Source organism: Guillardia theta, assembly GCF_000315625.1.
Source record: "Guillardia theta CCMP2712 unplaced genomic scaffold GUITHscaffold_55, whole genome shotgun sequence".
Classification (NCBI taxonomy): Eukaryota; class Cryptophyceae; order Pyrenomonadales; family Geminigeraceae; genus Guillardia; species Guillardia theta.
This window is the reverse complement of record NW_005434619.1, coordinates 378,926-396,447: the sequence shown is the minus strand read 5'-3', so window position 1 is coordinate 396,447 and position 17,522 is coordinate 378,926. Positions and strand designations below refer to the sequence as shown.

Here is a 17,522-nt window from a genome sequence, read left to right as displayed (position 1 = left end):
AGGAAGGGGGGGTGGGGGGGGGGGGAGGAGGAGGAGGAGGAGGAGGAGGAGGAGGAGGAAATGATGGGAGTGATTCTTGACAGGCGGAAAAGACCCTTTCAGAGATGTCAGTCAAGATTCGTACGCAAGAAGACATTGTTAGGAGCAGGAGCAAGCAATACCAACAGCTGACAAATCGGGCAGATTCTGTCGCTCCTTGAGGACAGCGCTCTCCATCTTGTCCTTCAGCCCGGCATCCTCCACCTTGTCCGCTCGCTGTTGCTGCTGCCGTGCGCTGACGGGGAGGCAGAGGGGGTACAAGTTGAAAGAGGTCGACGAGGAGGGAGACAACGTCATGGACGTACTGGAGGACACACTCAGGTGAGCGAGCGGGTTCGCTCCTCGTGCAAGTGACATGCGAACATCGTCAGGGTCTTGTTGAGTCTTGACAACGACGAGGTCAAGACTGGCAGCAAGCAACGCGTCTCTCTTCTGACTGATGTCGCAGAGGTACTTGCTTCTCAATTCGGAGGTCCCCCCGCCGTTCTGCTACCCTGTGTGAAGGAACCTGTACCTTTCGTGCCTCTCCTTTCCTTCTCCATCCCCTTCGTGCTCGTGCTCGTGCTCGTGCTCGTGCTCGTGCTCTTTCCAATCTTTCTCCGCAAGGACCCCTCCTCCTTCTGCCTCCTCCACCTCTGTTGTACTATATCTCTTCCTTTATTCTTTCTCCCATGTCATTACACCTTCATGGAGCTCCTCCCAACATTCGGCCTCTTTCTCGTCCTCCTCTTGCTCTCACTCGTCTCCTCCCTCCGTCCCGCGCTCTCCTCCTCCCCTCGCTGCATCGCATACACCACAACATCCGTCACTGAACCCCCGTTGCTTCCTGTGAGCACGAAAAGTTTCGCTTCTAGCTCATGACCGAATCTCATCATCTGTCCTCCCTCCACATGCTTCTTCGCTTCCTCCTTCGACATGTACACGCCTGTCCTCCCGTCATGCAAACAGCCTTTTGATCCATCCCCTCCTCCTCCCCTTCCTCTCTCTGCTCCCCCTCCTCCCCTTTACCGTTTTCTCCCTCCTTCCCTTCCTCCGATTATGCCTTCCCCATCTCCTTGCTGCCTCCTCCCTCCCTGCCTGCCTGCCTGCCTGCCTGCCTCCTTTCCTCCTTTCCTTCCCACTCTCCTCCCTCCCCCCCCCTCCCCCTCTTCCCCTCCCCTTACCGGGGCGTTTGCCGCCTCTCACCGAGAAGAACTTTCCCAGCTCGCAAGTGCTGGACTGAACGTCTACAGACCTGAGCCAACTTGAGCAGCAGCAGCGCTTTCCTCTCACTTACGGTCTCCACACGATCTCCTCCTCCACCGCATGCAGCACCTCCACCGCAGCCCACGCCTGCTGCGAGTCAGCAAATGAAGACTCAACCTCCCGCTACTCTTGCTTCCCCTCCTTCCCTCTTCCCTTCTCTCCTCCACCCTTTCTGTCCCTCGCTCCTTCTCTCTCGCTTCCTCCTCCTTTTACGTCCATCGAAGCGTATGCAACTTGTTCAGGGTTCAACGCTTCCTTCTCCCAGTTGCCCATGGTCAGCCATCTGCGTTTCAATCACCAGCAGCAGAAAGGAGGAGGAGGAGGAGGAGGAGGAGGAGGAGGAGGAGGAGGAGGAGGAGGAGGAGGAGGAGCAACAGACTTGGCCTTGCACATCTTGACTGAGAGGAAATGTTCAGTGATCTTCTTGAGCGACGTCAAGTCGATGTGCCCCAGAGCAGCAGCAAACTCAGCAAGGTCAACGCGCCCGAGGATGTCGCAACCCCAATCCTACAGCAGCAGATGAGAGGGAAGGAGTGGAGACGTTGGGTAGGGCAGGAGAGATGAGGTGAGGAGAGGGGAAGGGAAGGGAAGGAAAAGAGGGGGAAGTTGAGATGAGGGGAGGGGAGGGGAGAGGAGGGGAGAGGAGGGGAGGGAAGAGGAGGGGAGAAATGGGGAGGAGGAATGGGGAGGGGAGGCTTGCCCGTTTGAACTTCTTTGCATCACCGTCTATACCCACGCCAACCTGAGGCACGTCAAGATCATTTTCGTGGTCACTCAGAGGAATTTTAATCGCGCCTCCTCCTCCTCTTCCTCCTCTTCCACTTTCCTTCTCCTCTTTTTCCTACCCCTTTCCTCCTCTTGCTCGTGTTTGTGCTCGTGCACCTGCTGCTGACTCTACCTCTCTACCTCTCTTTGTCTCCGCCCTTTCAAGCTTGGCTCTCTACTGTGACTGATCCTGTTTCTGCCATCTCCTCACCTTTCTTATCGAAGTATCCTGGAAGAGAAGGCGCAAGGCTGGGGGAACTTGCTGGCCTGACGAGCCAGCCGAGTGATGGATATGGTACAAGATGCAATCATCCCTTGTGGAGATCTGGATCAGAGAAACCTGAAAGAGAAGAAGTTTCAACATGCGAACAAGACAAGACTCTATTCACAAGAACGTGACATTTCCAACAACATCGCCAAAGTGAGAACAAAACAAGATTCAATCACGGCATCAGCAAATTTCATCTCACAGCACTATCGTATGGACTTCTTCTCTCACCTTGGAGTAGTGTCCCGCTGAGAAGACTGGCTTCCATTCCATGTCAACCCCCACAGTGCTACACTTCCGATCGAAGACTCTCTTTCTGATCCAGTTCTCCACCTGTTTCGCAGCGTTCAGCCCGCAAACATGCAATCTCACAACAGGATCAACATGCGCGGAGCTGTTTGTAACATGAATCTGAAGCTCGACGACTCTTTTCTTCGTGACAACCAGCATAACCCAATCGTTCATCCTGGCAGCAGGAGATCTTTCAAGGGCATCAGGCATGTAAGATCTCTCAGCCTTCAGATCACCGATCGACCCGCATTGTGATCAGAACGTTCGAGTCGGGAAGAGCGTCGTTGCACTCCTAGCGGCGACTAGTTTGTGAGCATGCAGATGAAAAGGAACCAGCAGACGTCAAGAGGAGGGGAGATCAGAAGACAAGATGGGACCAGGACGCGGAGCAGGAGGAGAGATGGGAGGAGAGCACAGTGGCGAGGGAGGAAGACTAGGAGAGAACGAACCTCGGCTCCGGGGCAGACAAGGAAGTGAGGGAGAGGGCCTGTTCCCACTAGTACAGCAGAGAAGTATTTCCTGCGCATGCCCGTCAGCAGGAAGGGAGCGTGAGGGCTGCAGGGAACCTTTTGGTTGCCCTTCTGTTGAGCCTCTTTAGCTCCAACGCATGCAGCCCCAGTTGTTTGCTTCTGTTACTTGGGATCAATCTTGGTGACCGACGATCTACATCCACAGAAAACCTTCGCAAGATCTTGTACTCGTGCTCATTCCTCTTTTCGAAGCACATCATGATCATCCTCTGTAATGGCCTCACACAGCGCCCCAACAAAGACAAACGTCAACCTGACTTGATCCTTCTCCCGACAGCTTCTCTCCGGCTTTCATACCCCTGGAACTTAGAAGCTTGTTGAACAGATCCTCACTGTTGATCTTTCAACATCCATGTCAATCTCACTGACAGCACTCGAGAAATATTCACATGGCCGTGGGACACACCCTCAGGGACTTCATCTGCAGTCGTAGTGCCGATCAGTGGCACGACGATCGAGACGATTCAGCTACCTCCTTTGACTGCAGCATTGGAAGCAATGCCTGGGGCGATGCTGAAAGCGTTGGCAGAAGCAGAGCTCCCATTGTACTTGAGCTGACTTGAAATCAGCGGCAAGGTAGAACACGCGTTGATCCCTCACCTCCCACACGCTCCCGCTAGCAATGAAAGGTTTCACATGCTGCGGTTGAAAGAGAAATGCAAGAATGCAGATCTCGATGCGGAAGGCCAGGCTGGCTGACATTCACATATGTGTAGTAGGAAGCGACATGAAGGAATAAAACTCTCTTGACATCTTGCGAAAAAAACCAGGAATCATTTTTGTGTCAAATTTTGATGATCCAAAACTTCTTGACAGACTCCTGTTCTCTGTCTGTCTGTCTCTGTCTCTGTCTCTGTCTCTGTCTCTGTCTCTCTCTCTCCCTCCCTCCCTCTCTCTCTCTCTCAGTCTCTTCCAAGGACGCTATGCGATCCGTCCATTGCAGTAGAACTAAACCCAATCTAAACCGGAAGAAGCAACTCTGGCGCGGACTTGTTTTACCCTAGCTAGCTCAGTAACTAATCGTTCGAACAATAATCAATGTCCCTTCCGAGTTAGGAAGCGGTAGTGACAGCCTGTACTCGCTATGCTCCCTTCTGTCTCTCTCTCCTCCTCCTCCTCCTCCTCCTCCTCCTCCTCCTCCTCCCCGTCCTCATACCTCATCTGCATCCTTACAGTCTTTCTGAAGCTCATCTCCTCCTGCTGATCTATCCCTCTGTCCTCGTCCTCCACTGCAGTCTTACTCAAGTTTTGGTGCTGCTCGCCGCCGTTTTGTCTCGTCTTCCTTTCCTCCAACCACTCCTTTCGTTGTGGCATCTTTCTCCTGATCAGACCGCCAGTCCTCCGCGTCTTGACAGACTGCTAGTTTCTTGCTGCTATCACTGGACCATTTGCTATCACTGGATCATTTCACATCGTAGCATCGTCACCAGGACGCGCATCCTGGAATGGGGGGAGGGGTGAGTACCGCGACATGCTGGGACACCAGGACGGTGAGTTGAAGCATGCAAGTGACATGCGTGCTTGCCGAAATGATAGCACGAGACACTCGTCAGTGATGATGGTAGAGAGTTTGTTTTAAGAGAGCATGTATGTGGGTGCTTTCATGATTGCAGTACCTCTGCCATGTTCCACTATGTTTGTTTCCGACATACACGCGTGTCAATAATCGGAAATGATTTCAAATCTGCGACCAGGACCCCCGGAGACCTGGACGCCAAGACGCCACAACCTTGAAGCACAACAGGCAAGGAGCTTCAAACTTCACCCTCAGTCTATACCTCTGACATTCTGTACAGCTCTCTTGCCACCTCCTCCATCCAGAAGGTCGCTCGTTCTTCTTCACTTGCTCTCCTTGTGAACCTGTTCCAACAGCCCTCTGCTCCTCCTCGCGTCGGCCCGAACCCCTGGATCGTTCAGTACGTCCACCTCCTCCCTCACTCCCTTCTCACTGCTATCCCGCAGGCAGAACCTCCGTCGGCCATCGCGCGTTCCCGTCGGGGTCGGATGCTACTTTCAGATCGTGAGAGAGGAGGCTCGCCTGTTTCTCCTCAACATGACTCTGCTGCCAGTGCCACGGGGGAAGGATCAAGGTAAGGGAGATCGCAAGTGACAGCCCAGCGTCGGAGTGCGAGAAGATCAGAGTAGGAGACGAGCTAGTCCGGGTCGACTCCATCGACATCCAGGGGAAGTCGCTCTCGCAGCTGAGCAGTCATGTGCTAGGTGAGACACAGGCGGGAGGGATGTGAAGGAGTGAAGCGAGAGGCAGGTCAACAAGGTTCGTGGGTGAAGCTAGAGTTTGTCAGTGTACGAGATCACCAGCACTACACGGTGGTGCTGATGCGGGAGAAGCGCTCTGTACAGTCTGCAGGATCCTTTGAGGAGGAGTGGGAGATGTCTTTGAACGCTCTCAGAGTCTGACGCCCCCATCGGTTCCCTGCTCCTTGCTCCCTCCTTGTCTGCAGCCGTAGAGTTTCACTGAGGTGAACTGGAACGTTCTTGAGGAGACCCAATGGTTTTTGATGAGGAGAAGAGAGGAGAGGAGGGACGGGAGGCATTGGCTGCGAGCTGGAGCAGAAGAGAGGAGGAGAGGAGAAGGGATCGAGAGTTGTTCATAGATCACATTCAAGGTATTTATTTTCTACTTTCATATTCTTCATCATGCAAAACTTTCTATGTCCTTACCCTGCTCCTTCATCTCCTCCTGCCTCCTTCTCCTCCGGCTCGTTCCCCTCCGCCGCCACCTCTTGTTCGGCTCCCTCTGTTGCTCTCTCTTGATCATCACCTCCTGCCTCCTCCTTGGTTGGCTCAGCATCTCCTGCCTCCTCCTCCTTCTCCTTGGTTGGCTCAGCGTCTCCTGCCGCCTCCTCCTTCTCCTTGGTTGGCTCAGCATCTCCTGCCTCCTCCTCCTTCTCCTTGGTTGGTTCAGCGTCTCCTGCCTCCTCCTCCTTCTCCTTGGTTGGCTCAGCGTCTCCTGCCTCCTCCTCCTTCTCCTTGGTTGGCTCAGCGTCTCCTGCCTCCTCCTCCTTCTCCTTGGTTGGCTCAGCATCTCCTGCCTCCTCCTCCTTGGTTGGCTCAGCGTCTCCTGGCATCTCCCTTGCCTGTTCTTCGCTTTCCTCTGCTGTCTCCTGCTCCTTGAGTTCCGCTGTGTCTTCTGCCGGCTCGCCATCGTTCAGCTCTCCATCCTCCTCTTGGATGCCCTGCCCTTCTGCTGCAACATCCTCTCTCGACTCGACCCCTTGTGCAGCCTCCTCCTCCTCCGCCCCCTTCTGCTCATCCTGGTCCTGGTCCTGGTCCTGGTCCTGGTCCTGGTCCTGGTCCTGGTCCTGGTCCTGGTCCTGGTCCTGGTCCTGGTCCTGGTCCTCTCCCTTCATCGCAATGTCAGGCAAAGTTCCGCCATCAAGGTCGTGCACGGCTCCTTCCTGAGACTGGTCGCTCTTCCTCTCCTCCTCTGCCGCTCCCTCGGCTGCCTGTGAATCATCGCTGCCTTCCCCCGTTACAGGGCGGGACGAGTCCTCCCTGCTCTCGGCGACCTGACTCTGACGTCGCCCTCCGTTCCCAGCAGCCCCCGAGGAAGTCTTGGTCTTGGAGTTCTTGCTGTCGCGCGGGACGAGAGCCGGTTTGATCGCCTCCTCCTCGCTCTTCTTCCAGCTGTCGTAGTACCTCATCTCTATCGCCTTCTTCATGCTGTAGTGCTGCAGGTTGAACCCGCAGCTCCCCGGGCTGATCACGACGTCGAGGAGGCGGGAGAGAGACGAGTAGACAGTCTCGCAGCGGTATCCTATGTTGCACAGCACGTCCCCGTGGGCAAGGTAGTCCCTCGGGTTGTCGACCTTGACCTTCTTGCCTTCGCTCTTGTCCTCCGTCAGCAGCTTCTCCTCGATGCCGAACTGATGGCGCGTGAGGCCCATCGGCTCGTAGTGGAGGGTGAGGAGGAGGGAGGAGACGAAGTGCTGCCCGTAGATCTTCTCGAGGAGGGGGAAGAAGGCGTCCATCCAGAGCGACGTCAGATCACCAGGGAACGAGGAGGCTTCCAGCTGATGCGCCATGATGACGCTGATCCCCACGATGTACAGCGGGTTGCCGAAGATGGCGGCAGCTCGCTCGGAGCTGGAGGAGACGATACGGGAGATTCTCTCCGTCACCAGCGCCTTGTCGATCGCATAGCTCCACATGAAGGTCTTGGAAAGGTCCTGGATCACGTGCGCTGCCAGCTGCTGCGCCTCCTGCAGCGACAGCGGGGGAAGGGAAACGTCCGTCACTCCACCAACATGCGGCATGCTGGCTCGGCGCTCGGCCAGGCTGATGAGCGCAAAGATCCTGACTCTGCTCTTCCTGACGTTGCTGATGCAGGAGCAGAAGTCGACGTAGTCAGCAGCTGAGATCCCGTCGATGACGAGGACGAGGATCTTCTGCGAGGACGCGCGGGACTGGCAGTGCTCTGAGAACTTGCGCCAGGAGTAGCTGTGGCAAGTGATCTCCGCCATGGCGCTGCAGAGGTACCATTGCACGAAATTTCTCGTGTGCCAGGGCTCGACGCGGAGGTAGACGATCTTGAGGGAGGAGGGGGGGGGAGGAGAGGGAGAGGAGGAGATGAGGTTGGGTGCCTGTGTAGCGAACAGGGCAAGGAGCACCGAGACCCCGCAGCCATGGGGGCCGCGGACGCGGACGATGTGGGGAGTTTCGCTGTCGAAGGAGGAGGCAAGGGAGGTGAAGAGGAGGGAGACGAGGTGAAGGATCGTGCTCTGCTGGCTCTCCAACTTTGCGGCCCGTCTGCCGGACAGGATCTGCTGGGCAGAGAGCTGCTGCCTCCTGGCGATCTCCCAGGCTGACAGGAACTCCTTGCTGCTTCCCACCGTTGACATCTGCTTCCACAGCGAGCAGAACACATTGATCCCAAATCTCTCCACCTCCCCCTCGGACTTGCATCCTTTCACCACCTTCCTGATCTGCCGCTCGTCCTCGATATCCTCCCTGAGCAGCTTCGTGACCAGCTCAGCTGCCCTCCTGAACTTGATGACCTCCATGTCCTCGTCCTCCTGCTTCTTCGCTCTGCTGCCCCTCGCACTCCTCAGCAGGTCCGTGATCGACTTCTTCTTCTGCACCCCCAACACGCTGCGCACAGCCTTGCTCTTCTCAGCGGGGAGAGCAGCCAGAGCCTCCTCCTCCTCAGGATCGTCCTCCTCCAGGGCCAGGAGGCATCGTTGTTTCTTCATCAGCGCGTTCGAGACTTCTGCTTCGCTGATACCGATCCTCTTCTCGTCCTTGTCCTCCCTCCCCTCCTCCTCCTTCTTCGTCCCCTGCTGCACCTTCGATTGTCGCTGTGAGTTGAACATGTCGATCTCTCGGATCGTCGGCTCTCCCCACCTCCTCCCGTACACCTGCCACAACGTTCACACGCTGAAGTTCTTCCCCCTACTCCTTCTCCTCTTCCTCCTTCCCCGCTGCCCTTCGCCCCCCCTACACTCTGCCATTCCTGCTCCTGCCTCCTGCTCCTGCTCCTGCTCCTGCTCCTGCTCCTGATCCCTCCACCTCCATTTCTCACCATCAGGTTGAATCCTCTCTTTCTACCTCCGCTGGCTCTGCCCCGGATCCTCGACTGATTCATCAGCTTCAGTCGTCGGAACGCCTCCTCCATCGTCTCCTGCCCGCCGATCTTCCTTCTCCACGTCCCCGCATCGCTCCAGACAAATTGGACGGCATGGCTGGCTGCGTGCATCCGTAGAGCGGGGAAGACGAAGTGGAGGAGGAAGAGGCGATGGCGGATGAGGTCTAGAGAGGAGGCGGAGAGGAACAGGCGAACTTGCGGCCACCTCTTCATGACGATCTCCACCTCCTCCTCCACGTCTCGCTCGTCCTCCTTCTCCAAGTTGATGGAGGGAGGAGACGACCCGGGGGGGTAAGCCTGAAGGACGACGTCCATGAGGTCGAAAAAGGACAAGGCCCTGGCGTAGCTCTCGGAGGTGGAGGAGACGGGGGTGGGTGAGGAGGACGAGGAGGACGAGGACGAGACGGAGGCCTCGAAGTCGTCCTGCTGCCAGCTCCCCAGCACGTCCTGGATGTCTACCAGGTGTTCCTCCAGGGGAAAGGCCTTGATCCCCCGAATCTCCTCATCCAGCCTCGCTCCTACCTCCACCAGCGTCTTCTCGTACCTCTCCAGCTCCCTCGTCCCGAAGCAGCGCACGATCCCACGAGCCTTCAGCCGGAGAAGGGAGCGTTGAGCTCGCGCGTACCCGATCGCTTTCTTCATTCTCGGCACCGTCGCTCCCTGCAGCCTCTGAACCCTCGCGGCTCCGCTGCGCACGACCTGTTCTCCTGACACCACCGCCCTCCCCGCATCCTCTTGTACCCTCGAGTTCTCGTGCTCCTTAAGCGCCAGCTCGAAGACGCTCGCCGGGTCCTCCGTCAGCTGCTCCGACTGCAGCTCCACGAAGTCAAGGTAGTCCTCCACCGCGTCCCTTCCCTGCCCCTTGTGCAGGGCTTCCCACAGAGCATGCAGCACGTCTAGCACCCAGCACGGGCCTGCCTCCTGCATCGTGCGCTGCAGCCAGTAGAGGTTGCAGACGAGCTTGCATGCTCGGTCGAGCTGTCCGAGACGGAGGAGCTGGCGGGGGAGGAGGAGGAAGTGGCGGGGATCGCACAGGAACCATACATCGTCCACGTCGGGTTCGACGAGAGCGAGAGGAGAGGACTTGATAAAGGCCTCGAGCACCGTCCTCTCCAGGATCATGAGCTGGCGATCATGAGAGAACTCTGCTGCTGCTGGGGAGGGGGAAGGAGCGTTGAACCTACCCTCTTCCTTCCTCGCCCGCATCCTCTTGTCCTTCCCCTGCTTCCTCCCTCCCTTCTCCGCAGGCTTCATCGCTGCCACCGCCCTCTTCGCCTCCTGCTCCTCCCCAGGCTTGATGTTCTCCAGCGCCTCCGGCACATCCTTGAAGAGCTTCTCCTTCACCATCCTCTCTGCTAGCGCGATCCTCGCCTTCACCCGCGCAGCAACCTTCTGCTTCCCCTTCGTAGCTGACGAGAGCAGCTCCTCGAGGGGGGAAGGAGGTGGAAAGATCCTCCGCTCGATCTCGCTCCCCCGCTCCTCTTCCTCCACCATCCTCTGCACGAAGGAAGCAAAAGACTCAAAGGAGAGCCCCTTCCCCCCCTCCCCCGCAGCTTCCTTGAAAGCTTTTCCAGCCTCCTCGTGCCCGATGATTCCTCCTCCTCCTCCTCCTCCTCCTCCTCGTTCTCCTTCAACGATTCCAGTGCTCACCATTGCCTGTATGAACCCTTCCTCTTCCAACTTCTTCCCCTCCTCCGTGAACTTGTGGAACAGCGCCAGCAGCACCTGCGTCTTCGAGGCCCTCCAACCCACCGCCTTCCACCAGTCCTCTGCCTCCAGCACCCTGCTCGGCCTGCTCACCCATCCTGCCGCCTGCATCACATCAGCCTCCTCTTCCGTTCGCAGCTTCAGCGTCTTCAGCTGCGATCTTGCGCTCGCGCTCTCCAACTTCCCCGCGTTCTTCCTGTCGAGGAACACGAAGACTTGAACTGCATCCACGAAGCCTCTGACCTGGAGGGCATGGATGGTTCCCTCCAGAAGGGTGGGCCGGGTCGGTTGAGGATCCCCTAGCCTGCTACCTCCTCTGCTCTCTTCCTCCCTCCCGCCTCTACTCTCCTCCCTCCCTCCCGTACTCTGCTCCCTCCTCTCTGCTGCGCTCTCAACCTTGCTCTCTCCTCTACTCTCTTCCCTCCTTTCTCCTCTACTCTCCTCTACTCTCCTCCCGCCTCTGCTTTCCTCCCGCCTCCCTCCTCCCTCCTCCCTCTTCTGCACTGCGTGCACCTCCCTCCTCTCCACTGCATGCATCCCTTTCCCCTCCACAAAGTTCGATGGCTTCTTCACTCCTGCATTGACCTCCCTCCTTTCTCCACCGCTCTTCTCTCTCTTCCCTCCTGCACCAGCTTCTTTCCTCCCTCCTACGTCTCCTTCCCTCCTCTCCCCTGCACTCCCCTCGATCCTCCCGACAGTGCTCCCCACTCCCTGCTTCTTCTCCTCTCCTACCTGGGGCTTCTTCATAGCCTTGCTGACTGATACCTTCTCCTCTTCTTGCTTCCTCTTCACTTCCAACCTCTCCACCTCTCCTCTTCCCACCGCGCTCTCCATCTTTGCCGGCTCCTTCTTCGGAGGTTTCGCCTCCAGCACCCGCCCTGCTCTCGGCGCTCTGCTCAACTCCTCCTCCTTGGGAGAAGCGTACTGCACCTTCCTTTCCTCCCGGTCAGGAGGAGGAGGACGAGGACAAGGAGAGGAGAGCTGCTTTCCTTCACCCTCCTGCCGCCTGCTCGTGACTTTGTCCGGCTGGGACGGGATCCTTGGCAGGTTCGCCTCCTCTGCCTCCTCCCCCGTCCTCAGCAGACTCTCCAGCTCTGCCCTTGCCTGAGGGGAGAGGCCGGGGCAGGAGGAGGCAACCCGCACGACCGCGTCTTGGGGGAGAGAGAAGAGGAAGCGATCGGAACAGGAGCGCCTCAGGAAGTGAAAGATCCTCCGGGCATGCTGCTCCTCCTCGCCGCTGAGCCCCCTGCTGGACCTGAGCTCGGCAAACTTCATGGCGACCCCGAAGAAGGACTCGAAGACAAAGGAGCGCATGGCGGCATGCTTCAGCAGGTTGCTCCCCCGGATCTCCTCGAAGAAGCCCGACAGCAGCGACCCGGACAGCTCCGAGGCCCGGGGCCCGGAGGTCATCGCCATGACCAGCAGACTCAGCAGCGACAGGATGTGCATGGGCTCCGCTCGGGGATGGTGGAGGAGGGTGTTCCAGTAGCTCAAGTCCTCGTCCTCCCAGCCATGGCGCTCGGCAAGGGACCGGAGGGGGTTGACCAGAGGGCCGAGGGGAATGTGCTGGCTCACTGCGACGACCTTGCAGACGTCACGCTGCATGTTGTGCCTTGTCGCAGCGTCCTGGTAGTTCTCATGGAGGGACTGGAAGATGATGCGGTACAGCTCGTTGGCAAGGGAGCACTTGTCTTGGATCATTTCAACCGTCAGCTCGCAGCAGCAGGAGAAGCAGGCGAGCCGGAGCTCCACGGGCTCGAACGAGGGCGATGTACTCCTCTTCAACATCCCCAGCAGCTCCTCCACCGACTCCCGGTTCGCCACCATCGTCTGCGAGAAGGTCCTCCAGCCTTCGAGGAGGAGGAGGAGGCTCGAGGATGAGCTCGAGCACAGGTGCAGGTCCCGGAAGACGAGGTTGAGGAGGAAGGGGACGAAGCCGTACCACTCCAGCTCCTTCACCACCACCTCCTCCCCAGCAAAGCGCGGCAGAAGGGCGGCGAGGAGGAAGCAGTATATCCTTGGCTTCACTCGGATCGGGATCTCAACGCAGAGCACGTGGGGCAGTTTCTCAACGCCGCTCATGGCCAGCAGCAGCGTAGCGAGCGCGTCCTTGACCTCCTCGTCCTCCCCGTGTCTCCTCAACGCTGCTAGGATCACTGATAGCCCATCCTTCCCCGACACATTCGAATGAGGAAACAGGGCCAGTAGCCAAGACCACTGCTGCGCCCCTCCTCCCGCTCCTCCCGCTCCTCCTCCAGCTCCTTCCACGCTGAAGATGTCGCAGATGCAACGGGCAGTAGCGATGACGTGCACCCTATGAGGAGAGCTGAGCGTTGTGGACAAGACGGAGAGGAGGAGCCAGGAGCTCGTCTCGTCTCTCGAGCAAGCCTCCATCATCTCAAAGTGACTGGCATGTATCTCCCGCAGCCAGAGGCTCAACGCTGCCAGCGAGGCCTCGTCAGCCTCCTTGGACATGTGCGTTCTGATCATGTACACCAGCCTCTCCTGCTCAGCCGTGAAGAGCCTGAGGGTTTCCTCGTACCCCAACCGCAGCAGCCTTGTGCTTGCTCTGGCAATCAGGTGGATCGCCTTATGGTCGTGCACATCTGGGCCTCCCCGCGTCCTCTTGCCAGGGATCACAACATGCAGCTCCAGGAACGCAGCGAGACGATGCAGCACGTTGCTCATCACCGCACTGTCCTTGGCAAGGATCAGCGCCTTCTCATCGTCGTCCACCTCCTCCCCCGTCATCCGCGCCAGGTACGACAGGATCGCCTGCCAGCTGTGCAGCCGCAGCAGCAGCTCGCTCGTCCTCGAGCCTTCGGGCGCCTCTGGAGGCAGGGGGATGGTGTTGGGAAGAAACTCTGCTATCCTCCGCACGAGCAACTGACCATCGAAGAGGGTCTGCGCATGGACGCCTTCTACCTGGAAGCCTCCTCCTACATTGCCTCGTCCGTGCTCTCCAGCCAGGACCTTGATGCTGCACAGCCACTGGAAGACTGCGCTGGTCAGAGCGATCCTTGGTTCTTGTTCTGACTTCAACATGCCGATTTGTGCCGATTCACACGCCGAAGAGAACAGTTGCGAAGCATTCAAACCAGAGAAACATTGGGCCACAAATGCAATTTCAGTCCCTCCCTCCTGTTTTCTGTTTACTCTCCTCTTCCTCTTCCTCTTCCTCTCCTCTCCTCTCCTCTCCTCTCCTCTCCTCTCCTCTCTATGGCACCTGCACCATGTCTCCGTTTCGTTTTGTTTTACTCAACCGAAATTTGAGTCACGTTACCTGCCGTTGAAAGGCGCAGAAAATGCATTGAGACCAGGACGAGGAAGAGGAAGAGGACGAGGACGAGGAAGAGGAAGAGGAAGAGGACGAGGAAGAGGAAGAGGACGAGGAAGAGGACGAGGACGAGGACAACAAGCAGTGGGAACAGATGAGGAGATGTAGGAGAGACGAGGATCAAAGGAGTCCAGATGCAAATCTGAAGCACAACCGTCAGAGTGGAACACTCAACATATTTCTCTGCAAACAAATCGTATGACATTGAAATGCAGGTTGCTGGATCAGTCTTGTCCGATGCCCCTTGTACATGGCGACGGTCGGGCAGGCTATCAGGCCATCTACCGTTGGGAGCAGGAGGTCAGGAACGAGAATAAGGAGATCAAAAGGATGCTCGATGAACAATGGCGCAAGGACATGCAGAGGAAGCGAGACCGTGAGATGGGCCAGGCGCTTCGTGAGGCTGCAAAGGCGGGAGATGCTGAGACGATCATAGCCCTGCTGGATGCGGGAGTTCCCGTCGACCACACTGACGCGGAGTACAAGCAGACTGCTCTGCACTATGCAGCGAGAGAGGGGAGGAAGGAGGCAGTTCAGGTGCTGGTAGCCAGGGGAGCGAACGTGAATGCGAGGAACAAAGACTTGCGGACTCCCTTGCATTGGGCGGCAGCAAACGGCACAGCTTCTGTGGTCAGGATCTTGACGGAAGCAGGAGCTGATTGCAACGCACGGAACAACGACGGAGAGATCCCGTTGGAGGTCGCCAACTACTGGAACAACCCCGAGACAGGGCCTGCTCTGCGACAGGCCATGGGGTTTCAGAGACGAGTGGGTGTGAAGTGTGAAGGGTTCGAACAGGGAGTGCAGAATCACTTCAGCGTTCAGAGGGTGGGAGTCTATCCTAACACAAAAGCTTGGCGATGATGCTGTTTGCCTCGATACATAAAAGAGAAATCAAACACGCAGCATCGGCACAAACCAGTATTCATTTACAGCCGACACTCTATGCACTGCCATCCTGCGATTTTTGAAACTTCAGCACGCACAAAGCAAAGCTTCCTTTACACGATTTTGTTTCTATTGGGGGAATCTGGAAGGAAACACAAACGTTGATTGTATACTGAAGAGCGGTTGTCGAGTCCAATCATTGCCAAGTCTTAGTCGATCACAGTGCGCTGAGTTGTGATGTTCGATGGTGGAATACACCGAGCTGCTCTCCTTACAGGGTACGAAATGACTCTGAACCGTGTCCTAGTGACTCAATTCCGTAGACAAGATTTGAGCGAGACCCCTACCCAAGTCAGTCAGACCTATCTCGTGAGGAAGAGAACTTCAACATGGTATCTGGAGATGCATCCAGCGTCTCCCACAGATTGGTTCGGCCGGTTGTATCAAAAATTTGATCAAGACTGACATCTAGAAATGGAATGTAAGACTCATGCGAATTCCAAACTTTGCTGTTCGGGCACCTGCTATCTTCCAACCTCCGCGACGAATTTCTCCATCAAGCTGTCGTGGAGCCCATCCTGACACCCCACGAAATACCTGCGTACTTCTCATCTCCGCAGCAGAATCTCATATCGATTTTCACCCTCAGCCGTTGCGTGCTCCCACTGGACCGTGCTAAATCTAAAACATCGTTCGAAGAGCTAAGGCGCTTCCAGTAGAGGCCCTGGAACCCTGTCATGACAGGCAATGGAGAAATTGGAAAAGTACATTGATCCCGGCAATGTCGTAGCTGTCACTCCCTTGCTGAAAGTCGGATACAAGTATTGGGTGAAACGTGTGCACGGGCCCACCGACCTCTTGGTTGTTGTTGATTATGACACCCTGCCAGGGACATCTGGATGAGAAAAACTTTTGTGGGTTCAACATTGAGATTCTTTACAAGTGATCCACGAGGTCCATGCTCAAGTAGCAACACAACGGAGCGATAGAAAAGGCTTCCCGCTGGGATTCCATTCGCCACTAGCAGCTTCCCTGGTAGAACTTCAGTTTGCGCCATGCGGAGCCGGATCGTGCGGCGACACCTGCTTGCAAGCTCTCAATAGGATCCCCGTCTGCCATCCCCAGAAACGAGATCCTACGGGAGTCATGTTAGGCAAGCCAAGCTAATGCAGGAAATACCTTGAGGCGAAAGCGAATGCAACTAACAAAGTCAGTAGATGGAAGAGTGAGGGGATATTCCTGCTATTCTGTAGTAGAGTAGCAATCACCTGTAAAGAATGAAATTAAAAGGCTCATAATCTAATTTGGTTTGACCGATGCGATGAAAATGTTTCTACTGAGCGCCGACAACCATGAAGGTAAAATTCCTCCAACAAATGAACTTTCTTCCAAGCTTGGGCTTAAAACTTATCACATCTTTCAGCACCGAGTAACCAGAATGAAGAAAGTACCAGGGGGTGGCATTGAATAGAAAGAATTGCAAACAGAGCAGATCATCGCTCGTTTGGAGTTTGGCTGCGCGAGTGCAGTTCGTTGCCATCTCCTAAGACATTTGGTATGCACATATCGCTGAGTCCCCTTGCATTTGCATGGCGACACTAGCTGGTTCGATGAATCGCAATCTGCTTCGAAGCAAATTCTGTGCATGTTCAGATCAATACAACAAATAATGACGATCTTTATGTACCGGCAGCTCTTTTCATGATGCTCAGTTTGGTTGCTTGGTCCATCATATCCCTCCGTAGATTCCTTGGCTTGTTCTTCCTTTATTCTCTCGAACTCCATCATCTTCTCGCTTCAGTGCGGCTGGATTGAAATAAAAGTTTACAAGAAAGGTATGGACAAGTAAGATTGAGCTGCTCCCTCTACAATACAGTTCATCAGAGAATAAAGTAAAGAAGTTTCAACCATTTTCAAAACACAGTCATCAAAAATGGGTATCTGAATGGCCAGGGTTTATGAAAAGATAAATGAATGGCCACCAATCTATCCTTTCATGGAAGTTCAAGAATTCAGCTGAAATTTTCATTTCTGGTTGTCATCTGGACGGCATATGCTCTCACATATGATGAGCTTTTAGCATTTACAGATCTGGAGTCAATCACCGTCTCTTAGTTCTGTTCCTAGAAAGTTCATCCGTGATCTTGCTCCTTACGACGCTTCTCCCGTCTCTCCTTCTCTTCATCATCGTAACCTCTCTCCTCCTCCTCCTCCTTCTCCTCCTCCTCCTCCTCCTTCTCCTCCTTCTGTCCGCTCGTCCACCACTGCACCAAAAGCTGCATCTCCACAAACCAAACACCACCCTCACCCGAATCACCCCACCTCTTTAGAATAGTACCCCGTTCATATCTGCTTGTTTGCGGAAAGATATGTGGTGGGGTGATACTACCCACCATGGTACAAAGATACTATTATTGCACCTTCTCAATACTGATCCCAAAAAACAACCCCTACCCCCCTCAATTACTGCAAGATCACCCACCACTTCCGTACATCAAAATACGACAACTATAAAGTAAAAGTTCCGGCCATGACTCGGTCTAGTACCGTACTCGTACTGATTTTTAACTTAACTTTGAGTAAACAACTGTACTGAGGCCCAGTACCACGAGCCGCTGAGTGACTACCGTCACGGACGGCCCGTGTACAGCCCGGGCCGGACTCCTCATCCGATCAGGCGGCGGCCCGGCCGCCCGGCGCGACCGTCAGTGCTTTGGCTTCGAGTCGAGACTCCCGCCACCGCCCCGCCCGGGCCCGGGGGCCGCCCGGCCCGGTAGGAGCGTGACTGAGGCTCGGACTGACTCGGTCCCCCGGGCCCGGCCCGCCCCGCCGCCGGGGCCCAGGTTT

General features: G+C 56.2%; 4 protein-coding genes across 4 annotated transcripts in view; 3 read left to right on the top strand and 1 right to left on the bottom strand.

Moving 5' to 3' along the window:
- GUITHDRAFT_111955 (hypothetical protein) overlaps nucleotides 1-541 on the top strand; it is a gene marked incomplete at both ends in the record, with an annotated part of 3,809 nt that extends 3,268 nt beyond the window's left edge. Inside the window, 5 exons of the mRNA XM_005829025.1 lie at nucleotides 84-137; nucleotides 184-246; nucleotides 290-360; nucleotides 411-438; nucleotides 488-541. Coding sequence (XP_005829082.1) covers nucleotides 84-137; nucleotides 184-246; nucleotides 290-360; nucleotides 411-438; nucleotides 488-541 — 270 coding nt within the window. The remainder of the gene's footprint in view (nucleotides 1-83; nucleotides 138-183; nucleotides 247-289; nucleotides 361-410; nucleotides 439-487) is intronic.
- A 175-nt stretch (nucleotides 542-716) lies between these two features.
- Nucleotides 717-3,915, bottom strand: GUITHDRAFT_141568 (hypothetical protein; the record flags this gene model as incomplete). Its single annotated transcript, XM_005829024.1, has 15 exons — nucleotides 717-964; nucleotides 1,203-1,273; nucleotides 1,316-1,371; nucleotides 1,498-1,567; nucleotides 1,664-1,791; nucleotides 2,261-2,389; nucleotides 2,549-2,783; nucleotides 2,845-2,900; nucleotides 3,058-3,127; nucleotides 3,289-3,347; nucleotides 3,392-3,478; nucleotides 3,504-3,559; nucleotides 3,611-3,692; nucleotides 3,739-3,833; nucleotides 3,906-3,915. The coding sequence occupies 15 exons, from the start codon at nucleotides 3,913-3,915 to the stop codon at nucleotides 717-719; spliced, it is 1,452 nt and encodes a 483-aa protein (XP_005829081.1).
- Nucleotides 3,916-4,583: 668 nt separating this feature from the next.
- On the top strand, nucleotides 4,584-5,556 carry GUITHDRAFT_111953 (hypothetical protein; the record flags this gene model as incomplete). Its single annotated transcript, XM_005829023.1, has 5 exons — nucleotides 4,584-4,628; nucleotides 5,011-5,054; nucleotides 5,101-5,158; nucleotides 5,208-5,358; nucleotides 5,405-5,556. 5 exons carry the CDS (start codon nucleotides 4,584-4,586, stop codon nucleotides 5,554-5,556), a joined length of 450 nt encoding a protein of 149 aa, XP_005829080.1.
- An 8,606-nt stretch (nucleotides 5,557-14,162) lies between these two features.
- GUITHDRAFT_41697 (hypothetical protein) lies at nucleotides 14,163-14,462 on the top strand (the record flags this gene model as incomplete). Its single annotated transcript, XM_005829022.1, has 1 exon — nucleotides 14,163-14,462. A coding segment is annotated over one exon (300 nt), but the record flags the coding sequence as incomplete, so codon positions are not given.
- Between the last annotated feature and the right edge of the window lie 3,060 nt (nucleotides 14,463-17,522).